Raw genomic sequence first — 18,683 nt, 5'->3', positions numbered from 1 at the left:
GCCACTCACACACCCACAGGCCCAAGTGACATGCCCTCGCCACTCACACACCCACAGGCCCAAGTGACACGCCCTTGCCACTCACACACCCACAGGCCCAACCACATGCTGCCCCAGGAAAGTGAGTTCCTGTGTAATTACATGCTATTATAATTCAGACTCCTGAAGATTGGGAAAAGTAACTCAATCCAATTATGTTAATTTAAGTCTGTATTTCCCTTTCTCAGGTTACTGTGATTTTGATAAACTCTTTTCATACCCCTCCAAACTTCACTGTATGCTCAAAAATAAGAAAAACAGAAAAGTCCAAATAAGGCCAGACACACTACGAGTTCTGAAGCTCGAACGCATTTTCATGAGACACAGTCATGTCTACTGCGAATAAAAGGTTTGGCATAACTTACCATCTGAACCCTTTACATCCATTTCTACTGACATCTGTTACTCACTAGCTATCGGACCATACATTAGCTGATCTCCCAACATTTCCGTGACGTGAATAAGCATTCTGCATTTTTTCAATTTAAAAAACAAAAGAGAAAAAAAATGGGAGGCCTGAAAGGAAAGAACGTGCCCAAGCCCTCCGAGCCTGTGGCAGAGCTGAAGCGACCCCAGGCCTTCAGACCTGAAATACGGCGCACTTTTCACTCTCCTATCCCGTGAAAACTCAAGTTTTTGTCTACTCACTTGCAAACAGACACACACCCATCCACATGTGCACACACTTGAGAAAACCAGTAGCAACTAAAATGTATGGTTACATCAGTGTGATGGGGGGAAAAATGCAAAACCCCCTTACTAAAAAAAAAACAAAAAACAAAAACACACACACACACACACAAATGACCCGGGCCTGGTGACACACACCTGTAGTCCCAGCTACTCAGGGGCCGGAGCGTGAGGACCCCCACTGAGGTAGGGCGGGGGGGCGGGGGGGGGTCAAGGCTGCAGTGAATTGTGATTGCACCACTGCACTCTGCACTCCAGCCTGGGCAAAGTGAGACTCGGTCTCGAAAGAAAGAAAAAAAATAGAAATAAAAAAATAAAATAAAATGTGTGGTGTTTATATAGAGATAAGCAACAGGCCCACAGAATAGCACACTCGGAACCAGGGGAGATGCGCTGCCCAACAGGGCTGACGGGACAGCTGAGGGCTGAGTTCCCAATGAATGGTGCGGAGGCACCTGCCAGGGCCACAGGGACAGGGAGTTGGATGCCACCTCACATGTATGCAGAAGTCAGTGCTCGATACTCACTGAAGTGTGAAAACAAAATCTGAAAACTTTTAGAAGAAAACAGACAAATGTCTTCACTATCTCAAGGATGGGAAGAATTTCCTAAAGATATTTTTAAAACTAAAAATCCACAAACTATAAAGAAAAAAATCAATTCAGTTGACATTAAAGTTAAAAGTGTACTCCTCTTATCCAGCAAAAAACAAAACAAAACCAAACCAAAAAACCCAACCCCCAAAAGGTGCCTAACGTGAAGCTTAAAACCCTCATGCTAGGAACAGATGCTTATAAACCAAAGATTAATCCTAAAATCAGTAAGAAAAAGACAAGCTACTTGATTTAAAAATATGGACAAGGAATATAAATCAAGTAATTCACAGAAGAGGACATCCGTATTGCCAGTAGACATGTGAAGATAACGAAACAGCGCCCAGATGTTTGTAATCTGGGAGACGGAGATTAAAACAATGAGAATCCATTTACTACACATCAGATTCACAAAAATTTTAAATATGCCAACACCAAGAGTTAGCAAGATTTTTTTTTTTTTTTAAATACCAACAAGAAAACTCCCATGCACTGATGATAGGAATGCAGACTGTTAAAAATCCTAGATAGCAAACTAGCAGTCTCTAGTAAAACTAAAGAGGCTCAGTCCACAAACCCAGTAATTCCATTCCCAGGTCTATGTCCCAGAGGAGCCCACAGAGGGACACAAGGAGACATGATAAAGACATTGACTGCAATATCTTTAACGGCTGAACTAGAGACCTAAATGGCCATCGACAGGAAAATACGTAAGCAAATTGCGGTGTGTTCAATCAGTAGTACTGAGCAATGGAAATCAAAGAACAAGAACACATTTCTCAGCATAAAGAATACAACGTTAGCTTAAAATAAACGACAAAATGATGAACACAGTATACCATTTATGTGACATTTTAAAGCACATAAAACACTACAATTGATTATGGTGATATACACATATATGATAAAAGGTGAAAACCAGTCAGGACCAATATTTCTCAACTTCAGCAGAGTAGTTACTTCTGGGGAGCAATGGAAGAGAGGTCCAAAGGAGGCTTCAATTGCATCTGTCATGCTTTATTTGCTTTTCAAAGTCTAATAAAGTAAATACAGCAAAATGCCAAATCAAATGTCAGCCAAATCTAGCTGGTGGGTTGAGGCATTTCTCATATCAGTCTCCATATTTTTCTCTACATTGGAATTCTTTATTTAAAAAATTAAAATAGAAACATAACTATTAATTGTATCTACCCATGTACTCACTGAAACACAGTTTTGTCTTACCTCAACTGAAGATCGAGGAGTCACAAAGAACTGATTGAATTCATCAGGGCTAAAATCTCCAAAAATATACTGAAAAAAAACAAGAGAGCCACTGATCACATAAAATATACAAATTATATACTTTCAGAAAAAATGCTACATATTTTAACAATCCTATGCAACATTTGGGCCATAACCCCCAAGATCCTTTCTCAATTAAACAGAGGATCTGCAACTCAAGAGTTCTAGGTTGTTTATATGAAAGAAATACTTCTGAACCTTTCCTACAAATTGTCCAAGAACACTATGAAACTGATAAAGCTTATTTTGAAACAAGTCAATTTTGTATGCCAAACTTGTCGAGTCCTGCTTGCAGGAGAGTTTTATTGGTTCACAAATACTGCCAGTTGTTCCATTTACCTTTCTGCTGACTCATGCCACTACCTCCATTTCCGTTTTCTCTGTCAAACATACTAAAGAAAAGCAGAAAATGTGGTTCAAATGGGAAGACAAGGAAATCCAAAAAAGGAAAATGTTAATGATCCTGATTAATGATCTTTAAAAATATCTATACAACTTTTTAGTTTAAAAATGCATTTCCACAGGACACACAGATACACATATTATCAGACAGACAAAGCCCTTGTTGCAAGCCCTGACTTCACAGAATTCAGAGTGTGACTTTCTGGAAAACGAAGTGGTTAAACTGCATGGATGTGAGTCTGGCAAGTGCCTACCAGTTCATATTCTCCATGGAGCTCCAAGAAACAAGTCATTGAGGCCTGGCGCAGGAGCTCACGCCTATAATCCCAGCACTCTGGGAGGCTGACATGGACGAATCACTTAAGGTCAGGAATTCGAGACCAGCCTGGTCAACATGGTGAAACTCCCATCTTTACTAAAAATATAAAAATTAGCCGGGCATGGTGGCATGCACCTGTAATCCCTGCTGCTCCAGAGGCTGAGAGAGGAGAATCGCTTGAACCCGGAAGGCGGAGGTTGCAGTGAGCTGAGATCGTGCCACCGCACTCCTGCCTGGGCAACAGAGCCAGACTCGCATCTCAAAAAAAAAAAAAAAGAAGTCACTGAGAAGAATTAGCATGACTAGATTTCCACAGTGGAGGAAGCACTGATTCATTCATCTAATCAATAATTATTTAGAACCTACTAAATGCCCACGTATTATCAGTATTGTGTATAAAAATGGTAAGCAGAGTGTGGTTCCTCCGTTCTAATGGAACTAAACAGTCTAGTAACTTGCAGGGAAATTTACAAGCCAAGTGACTCAAAAATAACCAGTAACTAAATATTACATAAATGAATAACACTCATTATTATTGTAAATGTGAATAAATGGCCACTAAATACAATACCCTACTCATAAGAATGCACAGAGAAAACATTTCTGGAGAGCTCTTTGACAACATCTACCAAAACTATAAATACACATTAAGAACAAAAAAGTTTTCATATAATATTTACACATACTTGCAAAAGTCTACACAGAAATTACTGACGGCAGTAGTGAAAATAAACAGAGCCTCAAAATGGCTCAGAAATGATCTTCTGAAATACCGTCACTGAACGGTTACACCTTCTTCTCGTCACCAACACTGGGAAAAGATGATATGAATTTCACTAAGAAACCCTCAAAGCAATGGAAGGGAAAATTCTATAGGCTAAAAGGAAGCAGAAAAAATGAGCACAGACTATCACAAAAAAAAGGAGCTATCAGAGATCATGAAAGTATTCATGGAAATTAGATTATTAATTTTAAATCACTAAATTAAAAAACTCGACAGAATGTCTTAATAGCAAAATCAACAAGGCTATATAAGGCGATGGGGCAACATTTTGAAAGTTCCGAGAAAAAAGGATTTTGTTCCTAGAATGCCCAAGTATTTTTTCATAGAATTCTGTAAATTACTTTTCAAGTGCAAAAGAGAAAGAACATTTTCTGTCACATACACCTTTTTCTTGTGGGGAGGGAAGAAAACTGCTTAAGAACTCCAGAAAATGAATTCGAGAAATACAAGAATGATAAAGAAGTAAAATCCAAGAAACATATGGCAGCTGTGAAGTTTAATGCAAATATTAAGAATAAATAAACTAGAATCATGCTGTTCTGTTTAATATCAATAGTAGAAGGGACGCTACTCAGTGCACGTTGCCTATGGTGGGTAGTCCTGCTCTGCAAGGAGCAGTTAGAACACAAAAAAAGTGTACGCCAGGCGTGGTGGCTCATGCCTGTAATCCCAGAACTTTGGGAGGCCAAGGCAGGCGGATGGTGAGGTCAGGAGTTCAAGACTGTCCCGGCTAACATGGTGAAACCCTGTCTCTACCAAAAATACAAAAAATTAGCCAGGTGTGGTGGCGTGCACCTGTAGTCCCAGCTACTCAGGAGGCTGAGGCAGGAGAATCACTTGAACCCAGGAGGTGTAGGTTGCAGCGAGCCGAGATTGAGCCACTGCACTCCAGCCTGGTGACAGAAACTCTGTCTCAAAAAAAAAAAAGATAGTAGAAATGCTATCTTAAAAGTTATCCATTTTATCTTATGACTAATAAGAAAGGTTTTTTACTTCAGAATGTGGGGAAGATACCTAAGGATAAGAAATCAGAATGTTCTGCAGGAATATTAGGTATTTTCTTTAGGAAGGTTTTCTTCCTAGACAATGGAAAATAATAAACATTTCATGTTTATTCAAATCATACCTCTAAGCACACTTTCTTATTTGAGTTCGTATACAGTCTAAAGTCTTTAGATCTGGTCAATCCAGTAAGAAAACTAAAAATCCAAATGATTTGATAAAAATCTTAGCAGCAAAGGAGGAGAGGAGGAGAAAAGAGGATTCCAAGCCACTAACACACACTTCCTGTTTCAAATGCAGACACCAAGTGGCTTCAGCATGAATCAGCGGCAAACGCCCTCAAGACATGAGCTGGAATGCTCAGAAAGGGTTCAGCGAATTTCTTTTGTCCTATTATTTTCAAATGTATTCGTTTTACTTAAGTCTTTATTTTTAAAGTATCTGAGAAAATTTGTTATAGATTTTAAGTCTGTTTTTATTATAACTTCATGTCAATAATTTCTCCACAGATATGTACCTTCAACCTAATTACAAAATTAACTGGGGGAAAATGAGGAAGAACTTTAGGTATAGACACCGAGAGATTTTCAAAATACTGTTAAAAGAAGAAAATACTCTCAGTGTAAAAAAGGTGGGAAAATAGAATATTTATTTGTGTTGCTATTAATAACATATTTGTGTTTGTTAATAATACAGATATTTGTGTCTGCATAAAGAGACACTGGAAAGATCAACAAGAAGAAATGTGACCCTTCACCTCCGGGGCAGGGGCGCTGAGTGGACGCAGACAGGAGTGGAGGGGATTTCCTAGCATGTCTTTTGGAGGTTTGTTTTTTTTTTTTTGAACTGTATACTTTATTCAAAACATTAACCATAAAAAGTAAACACAAACAACAGACATCACCTTACAACTCTTCAAACACACCCATTTTGCACAGACATAATTTCATAAGCATGTTAGTTTCAAGATCTCATTGACAACAGGTTAGGACTTGATGAAAATGTGTCACCCAAAAACTACACCATAAGTAACTGCTGACTACCGATGATGCAACCCTAAACTATCATTTAACACCTGACAAATGGCTAGCCACGCCTGTTCTGAACTCCAGCTTGATTTCCTTAACACTGGCTCACACAGCTCACTAAATGACTCCATCAAAATACACGTGAGTCATATTTTAATCCTTAAATGCATGAGCTCTTAAAAGTGAGCAGTTACACGTCACCAATATTGAAAACCTGTCCTTTCGATTTGGTAACTGAAAGAACAAAGGAACCTGCTAAGAAGTCCGTGCCATGGGTTTAAGAGTATCTCTGCAAGGCCTTCAGCCTCCCGGGGAACCGTGGTTAGAACTTCCATCTCCCGCACAATGAGTATTCCCCATATGCTCATAGCAGATAAACGACATGTATCTTTTTCTTATGTGCCAATACATATATAACTTATACTCAAGCAGGAATTCTGATACAATCCAATAACTACACATAAAGGAATCCTCTATTTGGGGAGTGAACTATCAAACGTCAATAAAAGACAAGTCACTGATATCACAAGCTAGCGGAATCCTAAGAATAAAAAGGAATTTCTTAGAATTGCAATGCACATTTTGAAAAATGATAAATATTTCTTTCTAGGCAAAGTAAGCTGGCATGGTAACCATTCAAACACGGATTATGAATGACAAAATAATCTATATATATGTGAAGGTTAAGACATTTTCGTATTTAACAAAATCACATGCATCAGTCAAAGCCGTACAATGAAGCAGCATTTACTATCAACACTATTCCAGAAGACAAAGTGTTGCTTGGCCAGACATGGGGGCTCACGCTTGTAATCTCGCCACTTCAGGAAGCCGAGGCGAGCAGATCACTTGACCTGAGGAGTTCAAGACCAGCCTAGCCAAAATGGTGAAACCCCCCCTCTACTAAAAATAAAAAAATTAGCCGGGCATGGTGGCGGGTGCCTGTAATCCCAGCTACTTGGGAGGCTGATGCAGAATTACGTGAACCTGGAAGGTGGAGGTTGCAGTGAGCCAAGATTGTGCCACTACACTCTAGCCTGAATGACAGAGGAAGACTCTGTCTCAAAAAAAAAAAAAAGGTGCTGCTTATAAAATAGAATATGACAACTTTATTGGGAGGAAAAAAGCTAATTTTTTGATATGCTGATAAAATTACAAAAGGAAAAATGGCCAAATATTTATTCAATAGCAAATATCAGTGAGTGGACAAAAATTATAATTTTGATAAAACTACAAAAGGAGGCCGGGCGCAGTGGCTCACTCCTGTAATCTCAGCACTTTGGGAGGCCAAGGTGGGCAGATCACGAGATCAGGAGATCGAGACCATCCTGACCAACACAGTGAAACCCCCTCTCTACTAAAAATACAAACAATTAGCCGGCCGTGGTGGCACATGCTTGTAGTCCCAGCTACTTGGGAGGCTGAGGCAGGAGAATCGCTTGAACCCGAGAGGCACAGGTTGCAGTAAGCCAAGATCACACCAGCCTGGGCGACAGTGAGGAAAAAAAAAGGAAAAAAGGCCAAATATTTACTCAATATATTTCAATTATGTATGCAATTTATTCAATATATGGCAAACACCAGTGAGTGACAATTATTTAACTAAAATGACATCTGACTAAACGTTGAAGCAAGGCATGTTTGTGACACCAAAAAGTTTATCACAGAAATTCAGGACAGCCAATTGCTACTAAAATGTTCTGGTTTCACCATCTCCTTCTCCAAAAGCCTTCCTAATTTCCAATCAAAAGTTATTTTAGGTGTTTGGTAAAATGAGGAATGTTACCAAAAGAGGGGAGAAGAAATGCTGATGAAAGAAGTCAATAATATCCTGAAAGGCTGTGGGAAACTTCCAGACTACAAAAAGCTAGAGACACGACAACTAAATGCATTTCCGGACCCTACACTGTATCCTGTGCTAGAAGGGAAAATTCTAGAAAGGACGTTACGTGGTCAATTCCCAAAATTAGAATACGGACAGTAGGTTAGAAAAAAGTATTGCATCAATGTAAATTTGTGAAAGTGGTAACGTTTTACTGTGGTTATTTAAGAGAATATGCCTATTCTTAGGAAATACACATTCAAGAATTTAGGAGCAAGGGGCTAGAGTGTATGCAATCTTCCCTCAAATCTCAAAGAGTTCAGAAAAACATTGTATGTCTGTATATTTGCATGTGTTAGCCCACGTCTGTGTGTCTGCAAGCTTGTGTATCAGTATGAGTGTGTATGTGCAGAGACAGAGAACTCGAGCACACACAAATGACTGAGCAAACGGGTTTAATCTTAACAACAGGTGGATCTGGGTAAAGGACTATCTGGGGGTTCTTTGTACTATTTTTCTTTCCACAACTTTTCAAGTTTGAAACTTTCCAAATAAAGAGTTTTTTTTTTTTTTAAAGCTAACACTGAAAATTGTGAGGTTATGAGGAAAACCTTTACCCTCTCCTTATGTTTGACTGTTTAGTGTTTTCTCTCCTCCGGAAGATTAACTTATTTCAAAGGCTGTTACATGAGCGGGGAAAATTGTAGGTGTTTGGGTAAAATAAAGATGAAAATAACTCGGTGTCTGACTTCACAGGATTTACAATCTAGTGGAGAAGGAAATGCCACTGATGACATGAATTAGTTTTGCCCATAACAGAGCCATATAAAATACAGAACAATTCAGTTCACATGGGAGACTAAAAAGCAGGAATAAGTTATTCTTTCTTGTAATTTCAAAGAAAGTGCAGAGCCTAGGACATATTGGTAGCTGTCATACAACTAAAATAAAAGCAGGTAACTGGAGGCCCTGTCAGCCATGCCACACTACAGAAAATGTGACACTGCAGCAATTAACTCTGCCCTTCCCACAGCTACACCAAATACCGTCTTAAGGAAAGACTGTGAAGCCACCTAAGGTTTCAGCAACCCTGCCAGAGTCACAACACTGGGGTCAAAAGGAGGAACCAGAAAGCAGTAACAACCGCGTCCTGAGGTTGCATAGGAAATGCCCAGGGGCGGGACGGTACAGAAATGCCTGTGATTCGGGGGAGCAAACTACAAGGGCTTGAGGCATTTCTTCCCCTTTTTAGGGGAAGTAAGACTGTGAGCTCTAGCAGCTATTCCCCTCCAGCATTTCCCCTCATATCCCACCCGGCCTCCATCCCAGGCTTTTAAAACTCTCACTGTTCACATCTTTACTTTCTGATCCTTTCTCAAGAGGATGTGGAAAAAAATATACAAGAAACACTTCAAGAAAAGGGGTGCAAGCCCACAGCACAGCAGGGATGGGAACTTAAGACACCTTACTTCCTGAAGCACAGCCTCCTGGCTGGCTGGCTCAGTTTACCTTCTGGAGGGGTATGGAGGCCACCACAGCCCTCAGAGGGCCTGAGTTTAGAAACCCTGGGCAAAGGTTTAGACAAAGTGGGGAAAACCAGTGTTCCCGCTAAAGGAAAAACAAAGACCTTGCCCTCAGAAATAAAGATACATTCCTCCATCTCAGCCCAAGGAAGGTGAGAAGGAGGAAAGACCTCTAATGTTCACTTGCACAACCTGCGGGCTACAGCTCTCCCGCGGGAACTGTGGGAAAACACCACTTTCGGCTTTGGGAGACACTGGGGACTATCAGTACAGCATGGCACTAGGGGGCGCTGCAGCACAGTATTCTGAAAGTCTCATCTCCGGAAATTTGAATAAATATGTAGGTTACTCCACATTAACATTCTCTGCCTTCAAAAGGACTGATGGAAATAGGAGATCAGCCTTGAGGTAAGAACATAAATACTTTGCTATTGCATTTGTACTTTGCAGTTTCCGAGGCAGGTGGACAACTATGACCAATCTCCAAGAACAATCCCCCATTCACAGAGGCACAGCTAAGCCTCACAGGGGTAAATGGTATAACCAGGTCACAGTAAAATACACAAGAAGCTGAGAAGTATAAAGTCTTCTCTCTCTTCTCCTCATCCAAATAAGCTGAATTTGGGGAAACATGAAAAGAGCAATAGACTGTTTTGAGTGATTAAAGCCTTAATCTCAATTATAAAATGAAGGCATGTTGGACCAGACAACCTCTAAAACTCTTCCCATCTCCAAAAGGATCTCTTGGATCTAAAAAGGATTAAGAAACACAGGTTTGAAAATGTCATCAGACAGGCCCGGCACGGTGGCTCACACCTGTAATCCCAGCACTTTGGGGGGCTGAGGCAGGTGGATCACCTGAGGTCAGGAGTTAGAGAACAGACTGGTGAAACCCCCTCTCTACTAAAAATACAAAAAAAAATTAGCTGCGCGTGGTGGTAGGCGCCTATAATCCCAGCTACTGAGGAGGCTGAGGCAGGAGAATTGCTTGAACCCAGGAGGCAGAGGTTGCAGTGAGTGGAAATTGTGCCATTTGCACTCCAGCCTGGGTAACAAGAGCAAAACTCCATCTCAAAAAAAAAAGAAAAAAAAGAAAGAAAAAGTCATCAGACTAATAATGCATGCTACAACAGGATGACTTCGAAAACATTATATTAAGTTAAAGCCAGACACAAAGAGCCATAAATTGTTTCTTCCATTCATATGAAATGCCCAGAACAGGCAAATTACCTGACACAGAAAGATCACGGTTGCCAAGGGCTGGGAGGAGAAGAGAATGGGGGAGCGGGAGGCGGGGTTGCTAATGAACATGAGCTTTCTTTTAGGGATGATGAAACATGCTAAAATTGACTACAGTGTTAGCTGCACAACTCTGTGAATATACTAAAAACCACTGATATGCATACTGAAATACAGAAATTCCACAGCATGTGAATTATATCTCAATAAAATAAAGTTTTAAAGAAAGGTCAGTACTTGTATCAAAAGAAAAATTTTCATTTCTTTACTAGGCTTTATGAATCAAAGCCCAGTAAGTAATGGGTGCTAGCTGATATCTACTGAACAATTACTGTGTGCTTTCAACTTCAGAAGGTGATGTGGGTGGTTCTGAGGACATCTGGAGATGACACTGTCATCAAATAGTGAATGCACAGCAGGAATTTCACTGATTTAACAACATGCACTGAGTATCAACTATCCACACGGGAACTATGCAAGACTATGAGGGTAAAACTTTGAATACAACACACACAGGGGTCTGGGCAGGGTGACATTTACAGTTTTATTACAGTGCAAGCCAACTGCAAGCTGCACTAAGTGTCACAAATGGCAGAAGCCGACAAAGGAAGAGGCAGGAAGAGAAGTTTTCTTCCCCCACTAACAGGGCTACAGCAAAATTCTGCTTTACTTTCTCGGGGCAGAGAGGTCCTGAGAAGGGAACAAAGCAGACAAACTATCACAAAGTCACTCTCACAGGCAACCTCTTTCCTTGAAATTCAAATGTCGAAGTACTGCAACTGAGTGTCTACTTCTCTGCCTGTCTGCATATCCTATTTCTACTATTAAAGTGTTATCAAAAAGTAATCATTTTACCTTTCAAAGTATGGTTTTCAACAGGTTGGCTGTATATTAAGTGTTTTCACGGAGATTCCGAGCTAAAATTTCATTCAGAAATTTTAGATTGAATTCAGATTGAATGGCCAAATTAGAAAGCATGATTCACTTAATAGAAACCCACTTTTACCAACTTTCCAGTCCTGTGTCTATATTAGAACTGTATTACAAAATGGCCGTTAAATTTTAACTCGCTTTGCTCTTAACTAGTACTAAACACCAAGGTAATACAGACAGCCCTCATTATTGAATAACCTGCAGTGTACAATTGCTACTGTATGAAACAGAGCAGATAAATTAGGGAGTAAATTCAGTCAACTTTATCTGGGCTAGCCCTGGCACAAGTTCAAGATTCCACCTATTTTCATAGTCATTACAATCACCTTGGTGCTGACCTTAAGAAAAAAAGAAATGGAAGAAGAAACCAACAAAAAAGAAACCGTAACAGAAGCAGTTTTATCTTTGCTGGGGCCAAGGATGAACAAAAGAAGAGGCTGCCAGGGGGCTCAATGTCATTCTGGGGAAGGACAGAACTGGTATCTTGATTAAGGAGGTGATTACACAAATGTGTATGTCTGTTAAAACTCATGGAAATATACACTTTAAATGGGTGAAATTCACTGCACATATGCTATACCTCCATAAAGCTGATTTAAGTACAAGAATCGAGTTAGCTCCATCTTTGTCTGGCCAGAAGTTAATGCAGTACACTTGGCATAGAGGAGGTGCTCAAAACAGCTTTGTTGAACAAATGAATTCAGGAAGAGGAAGATGAAAAAACCCACACAAACAAAAAGCTCTAAGGACAAGGAATAACTTCTCCATACTATATAGCAATCATTGCGACTCCCCAGATGTCAGTGGGCTGACAGTCTTAACTTGACCACTCTGAATGGTTTTTATTCTCGTGTTTTTATTATCACCAGAGATGTTCCAGCGAGGAGTACATCTTTCATTCTCAAATATAATCTTCAAATAAATATAATCAAGAAATAACACTTACTTTTAAAGTATAACACTTAAACTTATATTTTAAAATATAACATGTATTCAAGATAAGTGAATTAAGCTTTACAGAACACTTTAAAGGAATATCTATTTTGATCTAGAGAAAAATCATTAACAACTACCATGTGATCCACCACTTTTCAAAATCTTAAGTTTATAAGGGGAAAAAAAGGGCCAAAAAAACCCTTGGATGTGATCAGAAGGTATTGGGGCAGGTCAATCCTTTTAAAATTGACTTTTATTCCCCATCCCCCATCTTTGACCCTCAAATAAGACCACCTGTGTCCAGTGTGAAGCAGGCATGAATCCTGTATTTCTTGGCCCCTCCCTTCTGCTCAAACTGTCTTTCTGGGCACATTTCAATAAGAACCACATATTCGTACTCAGTTTCACTTTGCTGTCAATGACAGGAACTCATGTTCCTAGAGACAAAAAATTATCTTTTAAATTGATGTACTATAAAGTTAAGATGACTGAGCCGGGCACAGTAGCTCACGCCTATAATCCCAGTATTTTGGGAGGCCGAGGCAGGTGAACCACTTGAGGTAGGGAATTCGAGACTGGCCAACATGGTGAAACTCCATCTCTACTAAAAATACAAAAATTAGCTGGGCATGATGGAGTCCGCCTATAATCTCAGTTACTCAGGAGGCTGAGGCAGAACTGCTTAAACCTGGGAGGCAAAGGTTTCAGTGAGCCAAGATCACATCACTGCACTCCAGCCTGGGCGACGGAGTGCGGCTTTGTCTCAAAAAAAGACTGACGACATCAAATATTGGTGAGGACAGAGAAGTTGCGTTCTCACACACTGCTGGTGCAGACAGAAAATGGCATGGCTGCTTTGAAAAAGCCTTGCAGTTTCTTATAAAATAGAATATACGCTTACCACATTTTACCCACAAGAAATCAAAACCTATGTCCACAGAGACACTTCTACATGAATGTGAACAGCAGATTCAAACAGTGGGAACAACAAAAATGTCTATCAAGAAGTGAAGAGACAAGCAAACTGTGGGACATCCATAAAGGAATACTACCTAGTACTGAAAAGGCTGGAATCAACACTCAACATGGCTAAATTTAAAAAGTTGGGTCAGGTGAAAGAAACCAAACAAAAGAGTACAGTTTGTGTAATTTTGCATCAGTATAATTCTAGAAAAGGCAAACTTTCTTAGCCTACAGTGACAGAAGCAGACCACTAGTTGCCTGGACAAGGTGGGGATTCACGGTAAAGGGGCATGAAGAAACTCTCTGGGCAATGGAAATGTTCTGTATCTTGACTGTAGTGGCAGTTACTACTTCGTTGTATACATCTATCAAAACTCAAACTGGGCTGGGCGTGATGGCTCCCGCCTGTAATTTCAGCATTTTGGGAGGTCAAGGTGAGAGGATCACTTGAAAGGAGTTCGAGACCAGCCTGGGCAACACTGTGAAACCTCATCCTTACAAAAACATTTTTAAAAATAGCTGAGCTTGTAGCATTTTGGGAGGCCAAGGCGGGTGGATTGCCTGAGCTCAGGAGTTCGAGACCAGCCTGGGCAACACGGTGAAACCCTGTCTCTACTAAAACACAAAAAATTAGCCAGGCATGGCAGTGTGTGCCTATAGTTTCAGCTACTCGGGAGGCTGAGGCAGCAGAACTGCTTGAACCTGGGAGGCAGAGGTTGCAGTGAGCCATGATCGCGTCACTACACTCCAGCCTGGCAACAGAGCGAGACTCCATCTCTTAAAAAAAAAGAACAGCCAGATTTTGTGGCACATGCCTGTAGTCCCAAGTTACTTGGGAGGGCTGAGGCAGGAGGATGGCTTGAATCTGGGAGGTCAAGGCTGCAGTGAGCTATGATCACACCACTGCACTCCAACCTTGTCTGAAAAACAAAGACAAAAAACCTCAAACTGCAAACTTAAAATGGGTACATTTATTGTATTAAATTACACTTCAATCAGGTTGACTTTTTAAAAATTGTTATGCACAACCTATGTAAGGAAGATGAAGCACTACCATAATCAAAGCTCTTGAAGACCAAGGGCCACAAGTGTAATCTCTCATTTACAGAAGATTCCTCAGTACACTCAATTTGTACGCATCCACACGCTGGGATTTTTAGTTTCACATTCCTTGGTCCAAACACCTCCCTGTGCTACACAACACCACCTTAAAAACTGTGCATCATCACCGGGCGTGGTGGCTCACACCTGTAATCCCAGCACTTTGGGAGGCTGAGGTGGGAGGATCACAAGGTCAGGAGATCAAGACCATCCTGGCTAACACGGTGAAACTCCAACTCTACTAAAAATACAATAAATTAGCCGGGCAAGGTGGCATGGGTCTGTAATCCCAGCTACTCGGGAAGCTGAGGCAGGTGAATCGCTTGAATGCAGGAGGCGGAGGTTGCAGTGAGCCAAGACTGCGCCATTGCACTCCAGCCTGGGCAAAAGAGCAAGATTCCTTCTCAAAAAAAAAAAAGAAAAATTGTCCATCATCAGTCAGGCACGGTGGCTCACGCCTGTAATCCCAGCACTTTGGGAAGCCGAGGTAGGCGAATCACGAGGTCAGGAGATCGAGACCATCCTGGCTAACACGGTGAAACCCCATTTCTATTAAAAAATACAAAAAATTAGCTCGGTGTGGTGGCAGGAGCCTGTAGTCCCAGCTACTGAGGTTGAGGCAGGAGAATGGTGTGAACCCGGGAGGTGGAGCTTGCAGTGAGCCGAGATCATGCCACTGCACTCCAGCCTCAGCGACAAAGCAAGGCTCCGTCTCAAAAAAAGAAAAAAAAAATTGTGCATCATCTTTTTATTCTGCATCTGTTTTCAATGTAACTGTGCTCCACTCTGAAGCCTCTGTCCCATCATTACTCAATCACTTCAGATTATTCTTGCCCGGCTCAACCTTTATTACTGCCGAGCTTCTCGGACCATGTACTCAAACTCCACACAAAGACAATTACTGCCAAAAACAGTGAAGCAAAACTATAGTGTTTCCATTTAACAGAATGCTACATGGGCAGAAGTTCGTAAGTGTCATCTGTTCTACAGGATTTTTCACTTAATAAAATATGCTGGAACCAGACCAACAAAAGGCCAGCTACTGAAGGCCCCCTGCCAGGAAGGAAAGCACATCGCTACAGCAGAGCTTCGTTTTAAAGGATATCCATGAAAAAAGAAGCCTAACTACAGAAATGATTTTCCTCTGATTTGCTGGCCACTGTCAACAGACTCTTCAAATATCCTAGAAAATCGAGGACTGCCTAATGAGAAGTACTGGTAAACAGACTCCTCTCCTTCCAGTTTTAAGATTAAGTACAGAACTTCCCCCTTAACGAGCTGCTTTGTTGTTAATGGAAAGTAAAGTTACTTAGAAGGTTTGGTTGAAGAAGTAAAGAGCTGCAACATTACTATCTGCTGAAAATAAAAGAATGCAAAAAGAGGTATGCTAGCTAAGGAAGGAGTCCACTATTTACTTTCTCTGTTTAACCTTCACCTAACGATCTGTCAAAACATGCCCTCCAAAGATTTAAATTATGCAAGTATAGCTTGCTTTACCAGCACAAATCCTAATAGTTTGCATTCCACTCTTTAATTATGTATTTAAGTTCATGGATATCGTCTGAAATCTTTTATTAGAAAACTGTTAACTCCAGACTTCAAAGTCCCCCTTTTGAGACCTGCATACCCTGGAAGAAATGTTTTCCACCCAGTCGGCTTCCTATGCTCTATTTTCCACATAAAAGCACATAACCAACCTGTGGTGGTTCTCACCTAGCAGGGGAGCAGCATCAACCATACTGGACAAAGGCCTAGGACAACAGTCCTCGAACCTGGCCACACCTCAGACTCAGAGCATCCTCAGGCCATACCTGCAACAATTCTGGCTTCAGTGGTCTAGGGTGGAGTCCAGGCCTCATTCAGCATTTTAAACACTTCTTGTGTGATTCCGACTTCACAGCTGGGAGTTTAGAATCACTGTGTAGGGGCATTCCCGTGATCCAAGAAAAAGCTCTATCACCACAGGCAACTAAGAAGGTGGGAGACACTAAGCAGAAAACAGGAGGATGAGCAGAGCTACTTCTCCATTCAGCCATGCCTCCTAATTAAAAAAGAAACTATAAAATAATTTGAGGTAATTATTCACTATAAAAAGTTGATGAACAACATCCAGAACAGATGTCTTTAAAATGGGAACTCTTTTAGTGCTTTTAAGGGTTTACTGATCATTAACGACTTAATAAAGGCAAAAACAACAACAACAACAACAAAACAACAAAACTGGCCGGGCGCGGTGGCTCATGCCTGTAATCCCAGCACTTTGGGAGGCCGAGGCGGGCGGATCATTTGAGGTCAGGAGTTTGAGACCAGCTTGACCTACATAGTGAAACCCCGTCTCTACTAAAATACAAAAATTAGTCGGGTGTGGTGGCGGGTGCCTATAATCTCAGCTACTTGGGAGGCTGAGGTAGGAGAATCACTTGAACCCAGGAGGTGGAGGCTGCAGTGAGCCAAGATTGTGCCACTGCACTCCAGCCTGGGTAACAGAGAAAGACTCCTTCTCAAAAACAATAACAACAAAACTAAAAGTCAGAAGAAAAACTTTTTTTTTTTTTTTTTGGTGAGACAGTCTCACTGTGTCGCCCAAGCTGGAGTGCAGTGGCGCAATCTCAGTTCACTGCAACCTCTGCCTCCCAGATTCAAGCAATTCTCCTGCCTCAGCCTCCTGAGTAGCTGGGATTACAGGCATGTGCCACGATGCCTGGACTAATTTTTGTATTTTTAGCAGAGATGGGGTTTCACCATGTTGGCCAGGCTGGTCTTGAACTCCTGACAGATAATCCACCCGCCTCAGCCTCCCAAAGTGCTGGGATTACAGGCATGAGCCACCGCACCCGGCCAGAAGAAAAACTATAATGCAACTAAAGTAGAAGTAATATGACAGAAAAAATTAAACTCCTGCCAAACACAGTGGCCCACACCTGCAGTCCCAGCTTCTCAGGAGGCTGAGGTGGGAGGATCCCTTGAGCCAGTAACTTTGACGCTGCAGTAAGCCATGATTGCACCACTGCACTCTATCTCGGGTCACAGAGTACAATCAATCCTGTCTCAATAAAATAAATTAAACTCACAAGCAACTCTTCAGAAATGTCTTTTGAACAAATGACGCTTCTTTTGTAATTAAACTCATCTCTCATTTGCTCTAATTCACTGAAATCTAACTTTCACTACCAACACTCCACGTTCTCAAAAATAACTTTCCAATCCAAGATTTTCCCTTCTCAATGTAGTCAAGTTCTCTGAAGCATCCACAACTCTACAAGACAACTAATCTTCCACTCTCTCTCTCATCATTGTTCTTCCAATCTCTTAGGTAAGAAACTTTGAAAATACCAGAAATTATATACCCTTTCCATCACAAATACCCTAAGGTGATCACGAATCCCAAATTTCTGGGACCATCTCAACAAAATATCAAAATGTTCAGAAAAACTGCATTTGGCAAGAACAGCAACTGAATGAATTAAATTAAGCATTACAATTAATTAATCCATACTGAAATCACATACAACTGAGAACCAGAGAACAGGACCTCAATGAATCGAAAGCAGTAGAAGCACTTTCCTGAACACACACAACTCAGGAAGGTTACTAAGTGATTCATCTCCTCTTCATTTCTACAGCTACTATCCAGCACAGGCCCTGACGACCCCACCTATGCCTGGGTATCTGCAATAACCTAGGTGGTGGCCGCCTCCTCTCTACCTAGTAAAATGCTTGGCACCTAAAAGACTCACAAATGCTGACAGAATGGCTCACAGTCGTCAAACAGCTTGTCACCAAGCTAAATCGACACTTATTGAGCACCAATGACATAAAAAGGACATTAAAAAGCAGTTTAAGATGTTTAAGCAACGTGTCCTGCCTTCAAATAACTGGGGCCAGGGAAGGGAAGGAGGACATACAGCTAGTGTGTACTAATGTCCATTAAGCTCTAGATAATGTTAAAGGCATTTAATCAACATATTTCATTTAATCTGCACAAAATTTCTAAAAGGGACTCCTAATCTTTTTTGGGTGGCAGC

The 18,683-nt window shown here is 41.0% G+C and overlaps 1 protein-coding gene across 1 annotated transcript in view; it reads right to left on the bottom strand.

The window, feature by feature from the left end:
• Positions 1 to 18,683, bottom strand: part of USP10 (ubiquitin specific peptidase 10) — an 81,333-nt gene that overhangs the window by 44,776 nt on the left and 17,874 nt on the right. Inside the window, exon 2 of the mRNA XM_026447264.1 lies at positions 2,547 to 2,615. Within this exon, the coding sequence (XP_026303049.1) occupies positions 2,547 to 2,615 (69 nt within the window). The remainder of the gene's footprint in view (positions 1 to 2,546; positions 2,616 to 18,683) is intronic.

The sequence above is a fragment of the Piliocolobus tephrosceles genome, chromosome 17 (genome assembly GCF_002776525.5).
Source record: "Piliocolobus tephrosceles isolate RC106 chromosome 17, ASM277652v3, whole genome shotgun sequence".
NCBI lineage: Eukaryota > Metazoa > Chordata > Mammalia > Primates > Cercopithecidae > Piliocolobus > Piliocolobus tephrosceles.
The sequence above is the reverse complement of the archived record's forward strand: the minus strand, read 5'-3'. Positions and strand labels throughout refer to the sequence as shown.